We start from the raw sequence: 18,553 nt of genomic DNA on the forward strand, positions 1-18,553 counted from the left end.
ATTTCCCCATTTATGCAGGGTTGTATTGACCCAAAGCTTGGATGGGAGGCACCTAGAGAACCAACTGGTTGCGTGAAAAGGTGTAAGACATATCTTTCTTTAACCTAAGCAAAATATTATAAGGCACGTTAGCTGTCTTTCAAAGTCATAAACAGAGGTCTAAGCATCTTTAGTAATTAAATATCCCATAGTGCTTTTCAAGAATCTTAGTACATTTTTTACTCAGTAATTACATTCTCTATCCCTAAAGCTCCCTCTGCAAGATCACTCAGATAAAATATTCTTCATTTCTCTCTCCTAAAAACCACGTGGTGATGTTAGGCAACTGCTGTCCTCTATCTCAGAGGTGGGTGCTCTTTAGTGGAAAGCACAGTAAGATCTAGATAACCCTATACACACCATCAAACATGCTCCATGCAAATAGCTGCAGAGTTTCAATGGTTAATGGGTACAATGTGCTCTAAGAACCTCAGACAAAAAGCATTATGAACATGTAGAATGCGCTGACTTCCGTTTAACCTGTACAGTCATTTCTGTAAGTCTACACAAGCTGTTAGACTTACTTTATGCTACTTGAACACCTGTTGCAAACTTCATAATAATCAGAAAGCACACCCTCCCTGGTTCTACCTATGCTAGTGAACTTTCTCTCACTGTCTGTTAAAGTAATTTGTTCTAGATGCTTAATTCTTGCAAATATATTCTTGCAATAAATTTTTGTTGTCAGTATCTGAATTCCAGGTCTCAGTGTGGCTTTGCAAGTGCAAGTGATGAGGTCTGTGCAGGCATAGGCACAAAACACTTACTAGACAGCTAGAGAACAAGCTAGCCAATCTGCAAGTACAAAACAGGACAAGTGCTCGCTCACACAATCAGTTGTGCAGTGAAGTTAAGTCTTCGCTCCTTCTCTTAACCATCTCTTAAATCCACATCCTGTCAGCAAGTATAAAGAGAAGGACAAGTCAGCAAGCATTCCTTGAACAGTCGACACTTACGGCCTAATCAAACATTCTTGTATCAAACATGGTCATTTGTAGAAAAGCATAAGGTTTGGAGGACCATAACAGTTTGGCCCGAACAGGTATTCTGACAGCACAGGTGACTAAGTATATTTTTTTTGTATGAGTTGTCACTGGACTCTATTGGCTGGCATTGTATTTTCTTCTCAAAAAAAAGCTTAGTAAAAACTGTTTGAGCTTCACTGAGACGCGTTAAAGAATTAATTACGAAGTAAAGCTGAAGGAGAAAATTAATTTCGGAAACACAAGAGGTTACTTTTCTTTTCCTCCCTTTTCTGGAAGTGGGGGAGGAAAGGCAGATATTTTCATCTTCACGCTGGGGGCAGGAGCGGGGAGCTGTCCAGTCGATAACCTGGCCATCAGAACAAGGTTTGTAATTAAAAGGTCAGTGACCTGGAAAGCTAGGGCCTCACTCTCAGGGCTTCTCAGTAATGACGGCGCTATTAAATTAAGACTGTTATGAAATCAATGCTAAAAAAGCTTTCATGGTAACGAGATTCCATTCAAGGACATGCAAACTGCCTCATGAAATGGACTTAAATTATAAAAAAGAAAGTAATAAAAGAGGGTTAAATTGAAATCTGCTGAAGAATTTACTTTCTTTAAAGCCCTCCAGCAGTGGGCTGTGCCCCCTTCTCTCAGGTCCTCAAGGTAATCCACTTCGGTTTCTTTGGCAAAGGAGAAAAGACAGGGGTTCAACTTCCAAGAATGCTGACTACACAAATGGGAAGAAAATTAAGTCAGTTTTCTACTGGAGATTCTGGGGCTGACAGCATTTGTTTCCAGGGAATCAAGCTCTGATTGGGAAGGGGCAATTAAATAATTTATTAATCTTTTCAGAAATCACCATCGCCTGGCATCTTGACAGCGGCAAAATTTTCTGGAACCCTGATGCACTGCAAAAAACTGCAAGACCTACATGAAAACCTCATGTAGTAACTCACTTCCTACCAGCCAAAGTAATGAAACAGATTAGTGGATACAACATGTAAAAGGGCAATGCTTCCAACAGCTTGCAACTCATCCCACCAAGCAAAACTGCAATTGCTTTTGGAAGCATATAGCACATTACATTACATACATATACAAAAGACCAATCCAGGCAGCGTATCTTCTGAAGGCTGTCCAACCTTCTGGATGGACATTTTCCCAATATAACTCAACAATTATACATTTACCTACCCTAATGCACTTCTGTTCTCCCATCACTCTAATTTCTGAGCTCAGATGCTTTTGTCTGTTCCCACAATCCCACTCTGGGAAGGCATTACTGTACTCGTTTTACAGATGAAGAGAACAAGCAACTAAGAAAAAAGTTCTTCATCCACAATTACACAATAAGTCTGTAAACTGGCAGTTTTTCCCTTCCCTGCCCCAAAAGACTAGCACCCTGAAAAATAAAGCTCCACATGTATAGTGCACTCCCACCCCCTTCCTCTGTCTTGCCAGAAGTTGCACATTCAGAGTACACAAAATTAACAAGCCACATGAGTTACCGGATGGGTAACTGAGCAGTACAGGACATCTGAGGCACAACAGTTAGATGACAGACACATTTCCACAAGGGTTTAAACCCCACATGCTGTCTAATTACTCCCAAGGCGCCGCTGATTCTGTGGCATGTCATCAGCAGAATCAGCGAGTTGGACAAAAAACAAACAGCATCTTTTTTTCCTTTCTTTTCTTTCAGATACTCTGAGGGGAAACAGCTGTTTTTCCCTTCATCTGAAGAAGTTCATGATAAAAAGGAGGAAATGTCATAAATTACACAAAATGCCAGTGTAAGCTTCAAAGAAAATGATAAATGATTCTAATAACTTCATGTTTCTCATTAATGCCTCTGTATTTGGGAGTTTAAAAGTGCTTAAGACAACACAGAAATCTCATCCAACTTTTGAAAGACCTTTTACAAATCCAGGACACCCTCACTCTCCCAACTGTCATCAACACTATCATCCCATGTTCAGGAGAGAGCAGTTCAGCAAACCCCTGACCTGCAAGTAAGGAGGAAAGCCTACTTGGAGCCTCTGCAACTACTGTTTCACAAGAAACCAAACCCAGTCCAGCTAATGATCCTGCAGAAAATTTCATTTCTCACTGCACTGAAATGTACTGAACAAAATCCAGTTCCTATATTAAATATTAAATAATATTAAAAGGAAAAAAAATTGATTGCCCTTTTTTAGAAAGGAGACACTTACAAAAAAGAAGAAAAAATTATAATTCAAGGCAGAACCATCTCTGCAAGCCTCAGAAGTGAAATTTCTTGGCAAAGTCAGGATTGCAGGACCTGAAGCTCACCCACAGCTAATGCTCCAGTCCTGTCCCTGTAGCCTACCTAGGCTGTAGCTGGAGTGGTGGAAGGCTCCTGCAGGGGTAGGGCACCTGGGCTTTTCCCTCCGCATTCACAGACATGAGGTGATCCAATCATAGACCTCTCCTGTGTGGTTCCAGGAAAGTAACTTCAAAAGACAAGTTCATACATGGTATACAACTATCTATAGATATAAAAATACCCCTCCCCTCAAATTCTTCTGGGGTCCATAAAAAGACCTACTGCAATTTCTGCTTGAAGAAACATGGATCAGAGTAACTGTGAAAAAAATACAAGGACATCTCTGCATTATTTCCTACAAAGATAATTTTAAGAGACTCTTGTAACTGAAATGGTTTCTCTACAGAAAATGTTTTTTGAATGGCAGTGAGGAATTCTCTACCAGACAATCTAACTATCTGTAAACTGGGGATAAACATTATCATTGGAATGACAATGACTGTATCTCAGAGAATAGGGGGAATAGCCGACCAAAGTGTGTAATCCCTCATTTACTCAGGACTAAACCAGCCACGATATCTACATTTCAAGAATAATTGCCTCCATCTGCTAGAGTACATAGGTACCATGACAGTATGTACCTTCTGCTCTCGAGGTCATGAACAGAGGTCATGTTGAAAACTCAGTGGTCAGATTCCATATGGACATATATCCAGTGACTGCTGGGTACAGGCACTACTGGACCCTGCTCCTTCCTATCTCCTACTGTTAAGTTTTCAAACAAACAATTAGCACAAAGGGAAGCAGGGCTAATTAACAAACAGGAACAAACAAACAGCTCTACCAAACCATTTCTGCTCTTTAGTAATTATTAGCCAAGTAATTCATAAGAAGTATTAGTCAGGCCACAGTTTCTCTGTGCCTCCATCTCCCCACCCTTCCTCTTCTCCCAGTCAGGGATTTATTAAAATTAAACAGATTAGATGGAGCTCCTGATACTAAAAACTGTTCAGCGAAGCCTGCGGTGGGGAAGTGCAGAGCAAACACCAGAGACATTTGTCTCTAAATTGCTCTAAATACCTTCTGCAAATGAAATTCTAACCCAGCTGTGTTGAGAGAGAAAATGAGGAATAACTGGTCATTGTCAGCACAGAAGAGGATCAGGCAGTTATAATATTGCACGATATACTGGGGGCTAAGGATCTCTCGGCAACAATAGATTTTGTATCAGGTTACCCCGGGTAATCAGCACAGCTTTTAGGCTCAGCTTTCCCTTGCTTCATTGCTTCGATGATAGAGTTGAAATCCCCAAGCTTTTATGATTAATTACTCCCTGTAGGTCCACATATTTCAAGGAAAAACTCATGGAGCACAGCGGCCAACAGGGTCCAAATTTTAATGCCATCCTGATGGCAGAGCAGGGCACGCAGCATACCTATGTGATTGGAATGTTCTCTAACTAGCACCAGGACAAACAGTGAAAGGATCACACTCAAAACGATCCATGAACTACTTGTCATGACATCATTGCTAAAACACAAGCCTGCCATTCCCTTCTAGGTCCTTTGCTATTCAAGATGAGGAAAGTGGTGCATATACTTATGCACCATCTCATGACATCAGGTCTCAGGCGTCTCAATAAATAGTTCATAACCCTAAACAGAATAATATATATTTCATAGGCGTTCCTACCTTTCAGTACTCAAGATCTTTAGTTATAGAATTTGATGTACCCTGACATACTTATGACTTCAATGTGTAAGTGGGTGACTTCCCTCTGAAGTTTCGAGTTTGTATTTTCAGTATCATTCCAACTGCTTAAAGTGCACGATAGTGCACGTAATTAACTCCAAGGTAAAATTGTCCTTATTATTTACATCTTGCGGTATGGATCTAAACAATATGGTCCCAGGAGGGTAGCATAATATGGAGTGAATTTCAACTGAAATGCACTGTAAGTTGCGGACTAAAAACTTTAGAAAGAAAAAAAGATAACAAAAGATTCCACTGTGAGTCAGAAAGTAAAATAAATTCTCAGTAGGCAATGGCCAAAGTATGTTCCATCTGTCTAAGACGATATAGGGTTTGTCAGGATCTGTTCTATCCCCGCTATAGAAAAGGGCTAAATTCAGTCAGTAGTTTACCATTTCAGCCTGAAAGTCAGGTTGACCCCAAGCTTGACCTTAACCTGACCTTGTTTACTTTCACCAAGTCCTTTGCCCTTCATGCCTCTCTCTGTCTCTCTTCCGAAACATTCGACCTTTTCACCTAGAAGTTGGTCATTCTAAAGCCAGTGTCACTAAGGTTAGAACTGACCGACTAGTCCACAACTCTAAACTGTACTCATTGCAGAAAAGACCTGATAATAGTTAACCCAAAAACTTCCAATGTGTCTTCTGTATTCTACAATTCCACACCTGGTGCCAATATTGCTCTAGTCAGTTTGGAAGAAAAGAGACTGATATTTCTTACAAATTTTAAATCTCTTTTTTGAGACAGACTACTTGCTTTATCCTTAGCATCTAATTTTCCATAGCAATACATTTTGGCTTTATGCTAATTTAGGCTCCTTCATTATCACTGAGACCACAAACTTAAGAGTCCATACCTTTCTTCTTCAGAAATGATCTTTTGGTTGCAAGAGGACTTTGGCGAACTCGTGGATTCTGTAAAAACTTCACTGCTGTCACAATCTGACGAGGGTAGGAAGATTGGAGAAATAGAAGAGAGAAAAGATCCAAGTTAGGAATGGTCAAATTCCTATATTACATTATGCATTCTGTACTGCAAAGTAAGGCATTGCATCCAACACATGGAGATGGTCTGGAGCTGATGCCTATCCAACTTTCAGAAACAGTTCAACGAGCATCAGAGTTTGTGGCTTAACCCTAATCAGACAGCACAATTATGGTATTACAACTTGGAAGCTTCTTGCTGGATTACTCGTGGAGCAGCTCAACCTGTACAAAAAACTCCATTAAGATTCTTAGGGGTTTCTGTCATTTATATTGTGATCTTCTTACCTAGGTTGACTCCTGTAGTAGAGGGCAACCTTGAGACAATGCATGTGATCTGTAACAGTAGGCTTACTAGTGAGAATGCTTCCTTTCTATCTGACTTGCAGCTCCCTGCAAATTCTAAGTCTAAGGCCTTTTCTGACATCATTCTAATTTACTGAATGCCATAAATAAACCTCAGCTTGTCACGACTGGAAAAGAAGCACCTTCGCATGTTTTGTATCACATAACAAAAATATCCAAAAAGTCACTTTTCATGACATAAATGGGTAGGTAAGTAGTTAAATTTATGTTCTGCACCGGCAGAAATCACAGATTACTTTTGCCTAAAGACTGATTTCTATATGCTTCTTTAAGGTGACAGAGCACTTAAAACAAATCACTTATACGTATAAAGGGTAAAGTACGGGATAATACTCAATGGCATCAACGACAATGGCACTGGTTTTTTACATTGCCATTTAGTGCCAGTGAAAGGTATTTGATTTTTTTCTTCATATGGTAGGTCAACTTTCCACATACTCTTCTATATGATCACACACATTATTATATCTTGCTGCACTAGTGATTCACTTTACTTTTATACAAAGACATCTGTTCTCATTGTGGCATCAGGGGCAATAATGTGCCTGAAGTTAACAGCACTTCGGAGATGGACACATCCAGGTGAACAAGTGGAAGAGATTCCTTCCTTCCTTTAGAGCTAGAAATAACCACGCATATGCATGGCAGAGGTTTTTCTCCCCAAACAGTGGCATAAACCCTCTCCTAAAATGGTGGTGTATGATAGACCTATGTTAGGTAGGTCTTGAAGAGTTTATCTTAAAATACAGTTTCTGGAATTCAATTCTGAAAAGCTTTTCAAAACTTTTCACAGCAGAAAAAGAAGTTAAAAAACCAGCATCACTACTGAAATCACTAAGTTTCACTTTGTGTTTGAATCAAACCCTTCGAATATGCATTTCTGGTCAGAGAGCAAAGTTCTGATGGGTTTAATGGCACTTTCAATGTACTCCTCAGTGCATTCCATCAATGTTTTTTTTCTTTTAAATTGCATCTCTTATTTCTTTAAATACATTAATCAGGCTAGTGTAGGCAAAACGGATCCATTGGACAATGCAATAAACATGAATTATCATCTATCCAACACGCATAATGGCTTAAAAATACATAATAGCAGGTGTAGTTTAAATGATTAGTTATTACACCTGTGGTGGGTCTGATTCAATTGGGGAAAATCATCTTTAATAGGTTAAAAGGTTTAGATCACCAGGCTTCCCTTAAAGTGGCTGTAGAGAGGGTATGATGGAGTACGCTGTCATTACTAATTCATTTAAGAAAAACATGGGGGATACAGCAAAGAACAGCATAAACGAGCGAATCCAATTTAAACATCAGGTAAAGCAGAAAACACCTTTTAAAAAAGCATGATAAATGAATTTGGAAGAGAGATGAAATTGACATATTTATTTTAACGGGAATTTGACAAAGTCCCAGCACACTTCAAAGTTGGGAAGATAAAAATTAAAGGAGTATTTTTAATTCTTTTCCTTTCCTTATTTTCCTTCACTTTTTTTCCTTACGTTTACATTCAGTGATTTTGAACCATAAAATACTATAGCAAAATACCCCACATAAAGTACACTTCAGTTTCATTTATGTGCACTTGATCTGTCTCCAGCTGAAATGCAGGTGACAGGCAAATCACAGATTTAAACTGCGGTGATATTGCTATCCCAGATGCAGAAATATAAAGCTCCCAAACTAATAACCTTAAGATAATATGCTGAATAAGAAAGATGCCCAAATGAGCAGACCAACAGATATGTGAACATATCAAAACCACTTTCCTTCTAACAATAATTACTTGTTTGTTTCTTCGGAAACTCCTCAACACTCCCTCCCACTTTTAGTGAGCTACAGACACAAACGGCCTCAGACCTGAAATTCTGCAAGCTTTCATATTTAATTATCAGGTTTTAAGCATTAAAAACCCTGCAAGAAATATGCAGTATTTTTCATTGTGCTATTTCACTCACAACCATGCGAACATTTTATTGATTCTAACCCTTTACTAAAACTTATTTTGGCCTTGTAAAAATGTAAACATTTCAGTAGTAAATTTCACTCCAAAATAAACTTCTATTTTATCTCTCCCCTGCATCACTTCCTCCATTATTAACAACATTTTTAATCTTAAAACAAAATAAAATTACAAGCAAAACAAACTTAATAAAAAAGAATCCTGGACATGTATTCCTTCCCCCAATAATCCCACGTTTCTCATATTTCTGTTTGCATTTACCTCTGAACATTCCTCCTATAGGCCCAGCTGAAACATCTTCATTTTTATAATTCATCTTGTATATGTGAGCAACTTACGTAGCAATTTTGGCCACGTCAAAATGCCAATATTTTCAGCAAACATACACAAGAACTTTCCTACCTTCTATGGATCATTTTCTTTGCACAAACAAGGGCAACTGCAGTCCATAATTTAAACAACACAGAAAGGAGGAGGAAGATGAGAAGACTTTGCAGTCCTGTGTATAGCCAAAAAAATCATGCAGCAAATAGCACTCTGACTCAGCTGGTGACATTGTTCCATACTATTTCTGTACCATTTGTAACACTTCTCCAAATTTTTATAGTATTAGGACACTGCCAAATAATGTGCATTGTATCACTAGTCTGATTTTTAGATTGCCAGCACTCACTGGCCAGCAAACTAGTTTTATCTAGGGGATCAGGTATGTATGTCTCTTCATGAAAGACCATTTATTTGGCTTTTAAAAGCAAGTCGATTCCATAAACTTGCTATCCCACCACCACATCTCCCGCAGTGATATGATACACAAAGACATATTTCTGACTGGGTGGTGGTGGGTGGAATCCTGCAGCAGGTCTTGTCCTACGGTTTGATTTTCTAATTAGAAGATAAATGTACCAATTCATTAATTATATTTGAGTCTGGCCAAATTACATAAATTCAGGCCAAATATTCTGCTTCAATGTCAAATATATAAAACCGAGACAGGAACTTTATTGCAGATGTTGTGGGAGAGCAGCAGGCTGGTGAAATTCTGGGCCAAAGCACAGCACTTTGACGTTATAGCCAAGGTCCCTCATTCCTACTTTCCCCCCCTTTTGTGTTAATGGGGAAGGTAAAGCCAGCCTTATTTCTTATTATGCTCAAAGCTGCAGGGTTTCCAACGAAGCAATCTAAGCTACTTTATCAATTAACTAGCATTAGAAAAATAAAGCACAACAATTTAAAATACTGTGGCAAATGACCACTTTCTACCATCTAAAAAAAACCCCAAAACCAAAGCAAATCAATTAACAAAAATGTAAAAGGAAATCACCTTCCTGAATAAAAGTTCCACAGAATTCGGTGACGGAGTTTCACATGGAAAAGAGAATCAAAAGCCACCAGGAGCGCAGCCCATAAGAGCTCTAATAGATTTCCTAATACTGGGAAACCTCTGTAGGTTATTACTAAACAGCATTTGTTGATAGACTGAGACTTTGAGATGACCTGTGATGTAAAGGTTGGGTCTGAATTATACGTTGCAAGGGATGGTATTTTGTCTTTCTGAGTGGATCTGTATCTGTTTAAATGCAACACTTCTTTTCATTAAGCAGAGGCGGCACAGGCCATGAACTATGCACAGACAGTTTACATTACATGTGCGGAAGCAATCAACACTGGCAATATACATGACGTATGTAAAAGAAGTTGGAATTAATTTTTTTCCAGTGTATTAAAAAATAATAATATGGCAGTATCAACAAACACTCAACCTATTTCAGCCAGAGCAGAAGGCCACAGCTATAGGGCAAATGGAACTGATCAATATATTAGCCTACAGCAACACCCCCTCAGTGTACGGCTGTATGTTTGCAAGGCTCAGAAGATTAAATTGTCTGTGAAAGGTTTCTGCACTCCTACTCTAAAGGAGATACCCAGAATCCTGTTAACAAGCATCAGGCTAAAGCCAACTTACGTTTTAACGAGGGCTGACTTAAAAGCCTGGCACCGCAACGAACAAGAAAACCCCTTCAAACAGAAATGCTGCATTTTAGTAAGAAATCAGTGCTCTGCCAGGACTAACTTGACAAATATGGTTATCGGTGGCACACGGAAATAGTTGCAAAGCAGCTGTTAATCAGGGAAACACATCATAGAACGCTGATGCTAGCACTCATGAAAAAATGCAAGGGGCTAATTATGAAGCCATATATCTCACTAAAGAGGCACCGTTCCTTGAGATTCCAGGCAGGGCTCTCAGCTTCGGGGTCCTGGGACACTGCACACGCAATGTTCTCTCACACAAGCTTCCTTTTCCCAATTCACTACTCTGAGCCCCAGAATTCCTGTGAAATTCATGTTTTACAGAAGCTGCTTGTTATGTCTTCTACAGAAATTACCTTCAGGTTGGCCAGGAGAGAGGAAACACTTTAAAGCTCCTATGATTTCATTGAATTTCTTAGGAAACCATACAGAACCCCAGGAATTATTTCTGTTGTGAGAGAACCTAGAAATGTACAAAGTTTGGCAGATCTCAAAGTTGCACTGAGAAAAGTTTAAAAATGCAATAGCAACAACCAACAACAAAAAAACCCTCATGTAAAACACAGCAAAGAAAAAAGAAAAAAAAACAATTTAAAGCAAGATTCACAGGAGTCATAAAATGAGAAAAGAACAAAGGCAAGGAAGAAACAAGCTTCAAACCATATCTGAGATTAAGAACCCAAGACTAAAAGGATACAGAATAGTAACAAAATTAATGGGTAACACAAGCTAAAAAGGAAAAATCGCGGGTGCCCAGAAGCTCGGACAGTGGAGAGTTCTGTGAATGAAATCTAACTCAAAATCATCAGAATCACAGCAGCCAGACCACAGGTAAGAAAACCAATTCCAGCCGTGTATTTATTGCCCAGTTTTCACGAACACTTGGAAGAACAAGGCTCCTGAAGGCAGACAGGGGAGCGGGCTGGGGGCAGGTGCGTTCGGGTTCCGCGCTCCGAGAAGCAGCGGGGCCGGGAAGGGGCCTCACCCGGGAGGCGGCGCGGAGCCAGCGCGCCCCCTAGCGCGGAGAGGCGGGCGGGCTGCGGCGGCACCGCGCTCAGGCGCTGAGGCGGGCCCAGCGCTGAGGGGGCTCGGGCGGCCCCGCGGTGAGGGGGCTCAGGCGGGCCCGGAGCTGAGGCGGCCCCGCGGTGAGGGGGCCCGGTGCCGAGGCGGCCCCGCGCTGAAGGGCAGGCTTCACCCGCCGGCGAAGCCCAAATTAAGTGTTTTCACTCAGTGGAAATGAAATGTTTTGCAAGATGAAACAGAAAGAAAATTGAGGTTTTAGGTAATTACTAGTTGGCATTTACATATCACAGGCTGGTTCAACACCTATTCATTTTCCTCTTTTATTTTCAATTTTTTAAAATTGCTCATTAAAATGAACACATGACAGGGACGGGGGGAAAAATTACTCTTCCTCTTTTCCTGAGGACTACAAAATCCAGATCTACTTTAAATACATTTATCTATAATTATCACATACAAAAAAGCCTTACTTAATTTACATTAATAGGGTGACCAAAAAAAAAAAAAAGAAATTTGATAAAAGCCAGAAAAAATCCCAGCTGAGCTGTCTTCGTGTCATCTTGTTGTGCCTATTCCGTCCCAGGAGGGGCCCGGACCCTGCCACTCGCTGCGGGCACCAGAGGGAGCAGAAATCAGAAGCGAAAACCCTTGGGGACAGGCTCCTGTCCTGCTCCCACCCACGTCGCCCACCAGGGCAGCCACAGAGGCATGCTCTGAGGTGCCTCCTTTCCCCTCAGCACAGGTCCCCCTCATTTCTTCTGCTGTTCTCACTCCACATAGTCCCTATTCTCAACTTCTTTGTTCCAGGAGCCACTTCACGCTTCCTCCAGCTGTTCATGAAGGCATGACCTCTCCACCTTCTTTATTCACAGGCAGCCAGCCTTTCCTCACCCAACCTTCCCGCTTCCAGGGATCCCCGGCTGCAGCCCCAGTCAGACTTACAGTCTCCCATAGCTCGGTGGCCTCTCCATTCCGATTCCCATTGTTCAGTTAAATCAATATTTCCTATGCAAAGCCCTTAATTTTCCTGCGCCCTTCAGCTTTTTTTAATTTTAACCTTGTGAAAGTCTTCTTTAACCCCACAATGCATTCTAGGATACAATTTGTATGAAAAACGCTATATAAAATAAAGTTTTATTGTGTCATATGTTAAGGACATAAAACATCCCTGATAGAAGTGTACAGGAGCTGACATGATAGACTAATATATTTTAAGGTCTATTGTGTAAATATGTATTTAGGGAATTCTAAAGCATGGTATTATTGACCCAAGTCTCTCTTAAAACACATTGATATATGGAGTAAAAGCCCTTATGAAAAGTAGCAACTTCGTCTGTGTAGTAGTCACCTTTCAAAGTGAAATATCTCTGCCATCTTCAGTTTTTTCTGATTTGATTTAAAACATAGTAGACATCTTGCCAAAATTCCTCTCTTTTTAAGAGGAATAATATTCAAGTAATACTTACATGCATAAAACTAAAGAGAACAAGAAACTTTTACACATGCTTTAAAAGAAGCGTACAATAACTATTTTTATGCACAGAGAAAATGTGCTATGTATTTTTTTTATTTCAGAAAGAAATACACTTCCAAATGAGACTTCGTAAGATCAGGTTTAACACAGTACAAAGTGTTACAGGGAAGTGATAAATGCTGGAAAAACATCTTATAAGATACATGAGCAGAGCAGCAAACTAAATGTGTTAAACTGATAATGCAGCCATAATAAATTTTAACCAATCAGTAGCATGCACCTTTTTTCTAGAGTTCAAATATTTTAACTTTTCAATAAAAAGATATAATCTCACTTTCAGAGGAAAAAAAAAACTTTAAAAATCCCCTTTTTGTACTTCTGCCTAAGCTTCAGTTGCAAGCTTCCTATAATCACCAGTACCACCAAAGAAGGTATTGCAGCAAGATGAACGCGGGGGGGTGGGGGGTGTGTGTGCAGTGGGAAATAATGCTTGCAATCCAACTGGCAGCAAATTATTTGAAGTTCTGTTTACATAAAAATGGCAATAACCTCAGCGCTGAATGTACTGGATCACTGTGGATAATATATGGACTAGAAGGCCAGCGCCTCATGCAAGTAGGTAAGATATCTAGCTCCCAAGTGTGGGTGAAGCCAGCGTGCCATGGTTAAGGTTAACAAACTGATTCAACAGGGCCTAAGAAGACAGAAGGTGAAAGGTCAAAACTGATTAAAGAGAATCTCATTTTTATAACTTTTCCTGACAGTACCCAATTTATACATCTTGCTTCTCCCTTCTTACAGAAGGAAGCTTAGGGATCACTGAGGCTCGGTGCTGTAAAATTAACGCAAGTGTCAAGCTGTTGAGCTGAATCACTCCAAAGGAATGTAATGAGTCAGTGTCCAAGATGCTCACTACAGCAGAACTAAGATCATTCCGTGGCTCCACAGCTAAAAAAAATGCATGATACAGCTTTCAGGGGAGTGGATGGCAGCACCTCCAACTCTTACCTTTTTCACTCCTCTCTTGAAAGAAAGCTCTTTTACCCTAATATCTTCACATGTGCAAAATGTGAAAAATAATGAAGCTGTCATTTGCTACATTCTCATTCTTTTAACTACAGGGCAGACAAGGACTGCTGGAGGTTCATTCTCATGCTGGTGAGCTAGAAGATGACGTAAGGATAGGAAGTCCATGTCACATCTAACAATTGTGCCTGAGTACTTAAAATCGTTATTGAATGGTAGACTCCATAAGGCTAAATCAAAGAGATGCACCAGAACAAGATCATTGTTTAGACTCACTTAGATCCTTCTAATTCCACAGTCAGGGGACTGGAAAATACTAGTAATACAATGGTTTAGATTTAGCACAAAAGGATCAAAACTAGAACCCATCTGTGGAAGATGCCATAAAGATGTTTTAGACTGAAATGACTCAAATGGACAGGAAAAATCCTTGAACCTGCTATTTCAAGAACCCCATTTAATAGAATTCTTAATCCATGGGAAACGTAGATTAGAAACTGAGTGTTTTCCTTGCAGCAATAAAACCCCAAACAATGAGGGGTGAATTCAGGGGGTTATAATGGCATTATTACATGGAAGATCTGAATGACCAAATGAATAAGGAGATACTGGAGGAAACTACTCGGATCACCAGAATCTAACAAGCAAAAGGCTTCATGTTGGAAACATTAAAGAAGCTGGAAATTGTGACAGCTGCGCAATAAATCATGCAAACCACAGCAGTTGGGAAGTAATAGCAAAAGGAGAAGGACTTAAAACACTGGAAGACCTTCATGTAAATTTAGTATTTTACTTAGAGCTCTTTGGGACAAGAATCATCCTTTTACTCTGTATTTGCATAGTGCCTGGTGCTGGTCTGCAACTGGCCTCCTGGACATTTATTATAACACAAATAATAATAAAGACTGAGCAGACCATGCACTTTGTTCCTGCTGTTAATTGCCCCATTAAGGGAAAAACTAAGCAAGGGGCAAGAAATCTGATTGGCCAGAGCTGCCTGGTCTATGGGGATTGCAAGTGGAATAATTTTATAGATTCGAAAGCAGCTGCGTCCCTTGTCTTTGTCCAGTTCACAACAGAAAGAAGCTCACATCACAGAATTTATCCTTCATATGTAGGAACTTGCATGAGCAGCCTCAAAAGCAACCAGGCTTCCCTGTCAACTCTAAGGATGCTTCCTCTACAACAGGAGTGAAACACAATATGAGGGCAAACATGAGGAACATTTCCACTGTAGCTGTCCATGCCATAAATATTCACCAAACAACGGGTCCACTTTATTTTCCCCTGGGGTCAATTTGGCATTTTTCATGGATGTTACATCCACTATTTAAAGAAACAAAGCATAGAGGTGTCGGGACAAATTCAGGATGCTGCTCAACCGATACAGCACTGTGTGTACCAAAAAAGTCACATGTACTGATCACCAGCTCCTCTCTCTTGAAACACTTGAGTAAGATTCCCACCAGCCTAAACTGAGTTAAAATGTCCAAGAGAATTAGTTCTATAGAGAGTTATACGCAAGCCTAGTTTCTACACAGAAATTTGGGTCCAAACCAGGAAGGCCTACAAAATCAGACAAGGTTCAAAATGGCACTTCTACTGTTTTTTGTTTTCCTTAAACCCTGGCACAGCCAGCATATGTCAGGGACTATTATAATTATACTCTTTACGTGCTGAAAAATTAATAAACAATTACTCACTTCAGGAAAAAAAAAGAAAGCAGCCATTTCCTTGATAAATGCTGCAGAAAGCATCAAGAATCTCTCTGAAATCTGGGTCCGTACCACAGCAAGGGATTAACACCAATGTAAGAATGGCCATTGTTGCTACGGAGAACGGGCACAACTGAAAGCTTGAGTCTGTAGCGCTGCAGTTTTCCCAAGGCTCTGCACCTGATCCATAGGAGCCACAAGGAGTTTTTCTGTCTTTGTAACACAAGAAAGCAGATTCAGTCTTTAGTGCTGCTTTGGCCCAAGTACAGGCTGCTCAATCAATTTCTCTTAAGCCACAAAGTCCAAAACTGGGGGTAAGTGTTTGAAATGCACGAGTTTCAATCCTGCTAGGCCAAAAAGGGCTTCCACACTGCCTTCGTGGCTGGAAACTAAAGGTTACCTCTACTGTGGTAGGAAGTCAAGCTCAGCTTTCCAGGAAACCACGAGAATGGTAAAAAATACATGCTTTCCTAAACAAACAGGTGAGACAGCAGAAGTCTGGGACCTTTATAAATTCTTACGGAAATTTATTTGCAGCCTAAAACTTTACTAAAATCTGCCATTCAATTAGTTCCTCCCTAAAATATTGGCAAGCTCTATATTAACTTCCTTGAGAATCCAAAGGGAACTCAGGTGCACTTGCACTGAAAGGCTTCCAATTTTCTTTAAAAAATTAAATAAAGTTAAATAAATCCCATACATCTCTTTTTAAGCAGACCCACGCTACTCAGTCTTCTCCCCACCTTAAATCAATGGTAACCCAATTCAAATGCCTTACAGCTCTGTCTGAGAACTAGTGGAGAGATCAACGCTTTTTATCTTAAGGATTATGGATCGCTACTTGGCTGACTAACATACCCAGCAGCCCATTAGAAATACCACAAAGGGCACACTGTTTCTCCCTCCACCCCTCAGACTTGGGAAAGCAGCATATAAAACTTCACCCCTTCACGTTGTAGTTCTTAGCCTGCCTGCCTTGTTTCATACTCTAAACATACCAAGATTTATTAACCTTTACAGTAAAAACAAATAAAATAATGATGAAGTAAAAACACAGTGATGTAAGGGCTGCAGCTAGCACCGTTTATCTGTGGAAATCCAATTAGTGCTCAAGTGGCAGAGATACCTGGAAAAGTGCTCACAATCAAATCAAAAAATGATACAAAAACATTAACCTGATGGCTAAAAACTCCACATTTAAACATTTAAAGTAATAAAGGTGCTTTTATTGAGTATTTTCTATATTTCATTAGGTCCCAAATTGACGAGGAGCCCTAGAGATGCATTTCCTGGGCTTTTGGATCCTTAGACCAAATGCTTGACTTTGTTGTTGTTTTACAAAGCAAAAAAAAGAAAGAGTGTTTCTTGCTAGAATGGCAAACTTCTTTGCGCAGCAGCAACTACAGCAACAATCGCATATGCAGGAAATGCTGAGAAGCCTATGAAGATATTCTTAAGTCTGACACATTCGTTCGGTGCTCACTGTGATGTGAGCAGAAATGTTGTTTGAATTACTTTCGCATGTAAGAATATCTGGATTTACCTCTATTGTTGTGCTCTACTGGAAATTCTTCTCTCAAAGCCATCGCCTAATGTCCCTTGGCTGGTAAAGTGACCATATTGATGAGACAGTTGCTGGAAAGACAAGTACCCACTGTATACCTTGACGGTCTCAGAAAATAAGATATATGACACAATAATCTTATATAAGATATATAAGAAAATAAGAGATTAGTCAAGCCCTTAGCAGTAGGGCCCTCAGATTACGTCTGCTTACAAGACTTACAGAAAAAGCAGTACAATGTCCCTGCTCTATCCTTCTTAATACTGTGACTCTGCTGCTTTTTGTCAGCATTAAATTCACTTAAATTTATTAAAAGAGGAATCAGGAGAGAGTCACTGTCAATGAACAGAAGACCAAACTTCTGAGTAAGAATTTTCTTCAGCTCTCTAAAACCACAGAACAGGAGACAGTGATACTTCATCAGTTTGGGAACATCTAATAGAACTTTACCCATCGGTTTTGCTTATAGCAAAATGTTACACTTGCTTCCGGTATCAATTGATGTGTGCTGCTCTTAAGCTTTACACGGAGGAGTTGAGCATACACATTCAGAATAGACTGCATTAAGTGCAAAATAAAATGCGCTTAAATTCCATTCCAAGGTGAATTAACTGAGTGAACAGAAGCAAGTTCCTTGAACTAAACTTTCTGTAAAGTACATTTATATTTATATTTCAGAAAGAATTTGTATTTTATCCAACTATTTTTAAAAGTGCAAAAGTTTTTACTACTCTTCTAGGGAGATTTCATGACAGGTCACTGTCAGGACTTTTAGCTAATGCTAATCCTTAACTTCCATTTTTTATAATATGAATCCACTGCTCAGAAATAAATTTAAGACTTAAGAACATCCTATGAACATTTTGGATTATACCGGGTACCAGAAAAATAGTTATTTCCTGACTTCACGGTTTCACTGGGCAGCTACTGACGCTCAGATGTTCTGAACTGACTGGCCCTATATGTGGTATTCTCTTTCTACAGAGAATATTCATGAATAAGCTTTTAGATGCCAAAGAGTACAACCTGTCTTCAGGGAGCAATTTCTACATCTCTTTAACTTTAGTGCTTGGTATGTAGCAAATTATAAAGAGGAATGTGATACATACGATTTGCACACTGAAATGTAAAATGTTTAAAATAAAAAATTAAGGACAAAAATCCTCTATCAAACGGATTCAACACAGCAATGTTTAGATTCCCCTCCTCTCCATCCCCTGTAATCAACAGGGATGAGTACTGGCTAAGAATCAGTGGTGAGAGACCTCCTGCTCCTGTCTGGAGTATAAAGAGTCCTGGTTTATTATTCTGCATTTGCATGTGGCAGCAAATGTGTAAATGTTTTAATAATACAAAAATCCCAAT

General features: G+C 39.7%; 1 protein-coding gene across 1 annotated transcript in view; it reads right to left on the minus strand.

The window, feature by feature from the left end:
- The window catches only part of PEX14 (peroxisomal biogenesis factor 14), an 80,519-nt gene that overhangs the window by 35,805 nt on the left and 26,161 nt on the right, over nt 1-18,553 (minus strand). The window contains exon 3 of the mRNA XM_054222675.1: nt 5,903-5,987. Coding sequence (XP_054078650.1) covers nt 5,903-5,987 — 85 coding nt within the window. The remainder of the gene's footprint in view (nt 1-5,902; nt 5,988-18,553) is intronic.

The sequence above is a fragment of the Rissa tridactyla genome, chromosome 16 (genome assembly GCF_028500815.1).
Source record: "Rissa tridactyla isolate bRisTri1 chromosome 16, bRisTri1.patW.cur.20221130, whole genome shotgun sequence".
Classification (NCBI taxonomy): Eukaryota; Metazoa; Chordata; class Aves; order Charadriiformes; family Laridae; genus Rissa; species Rissa tridactyla.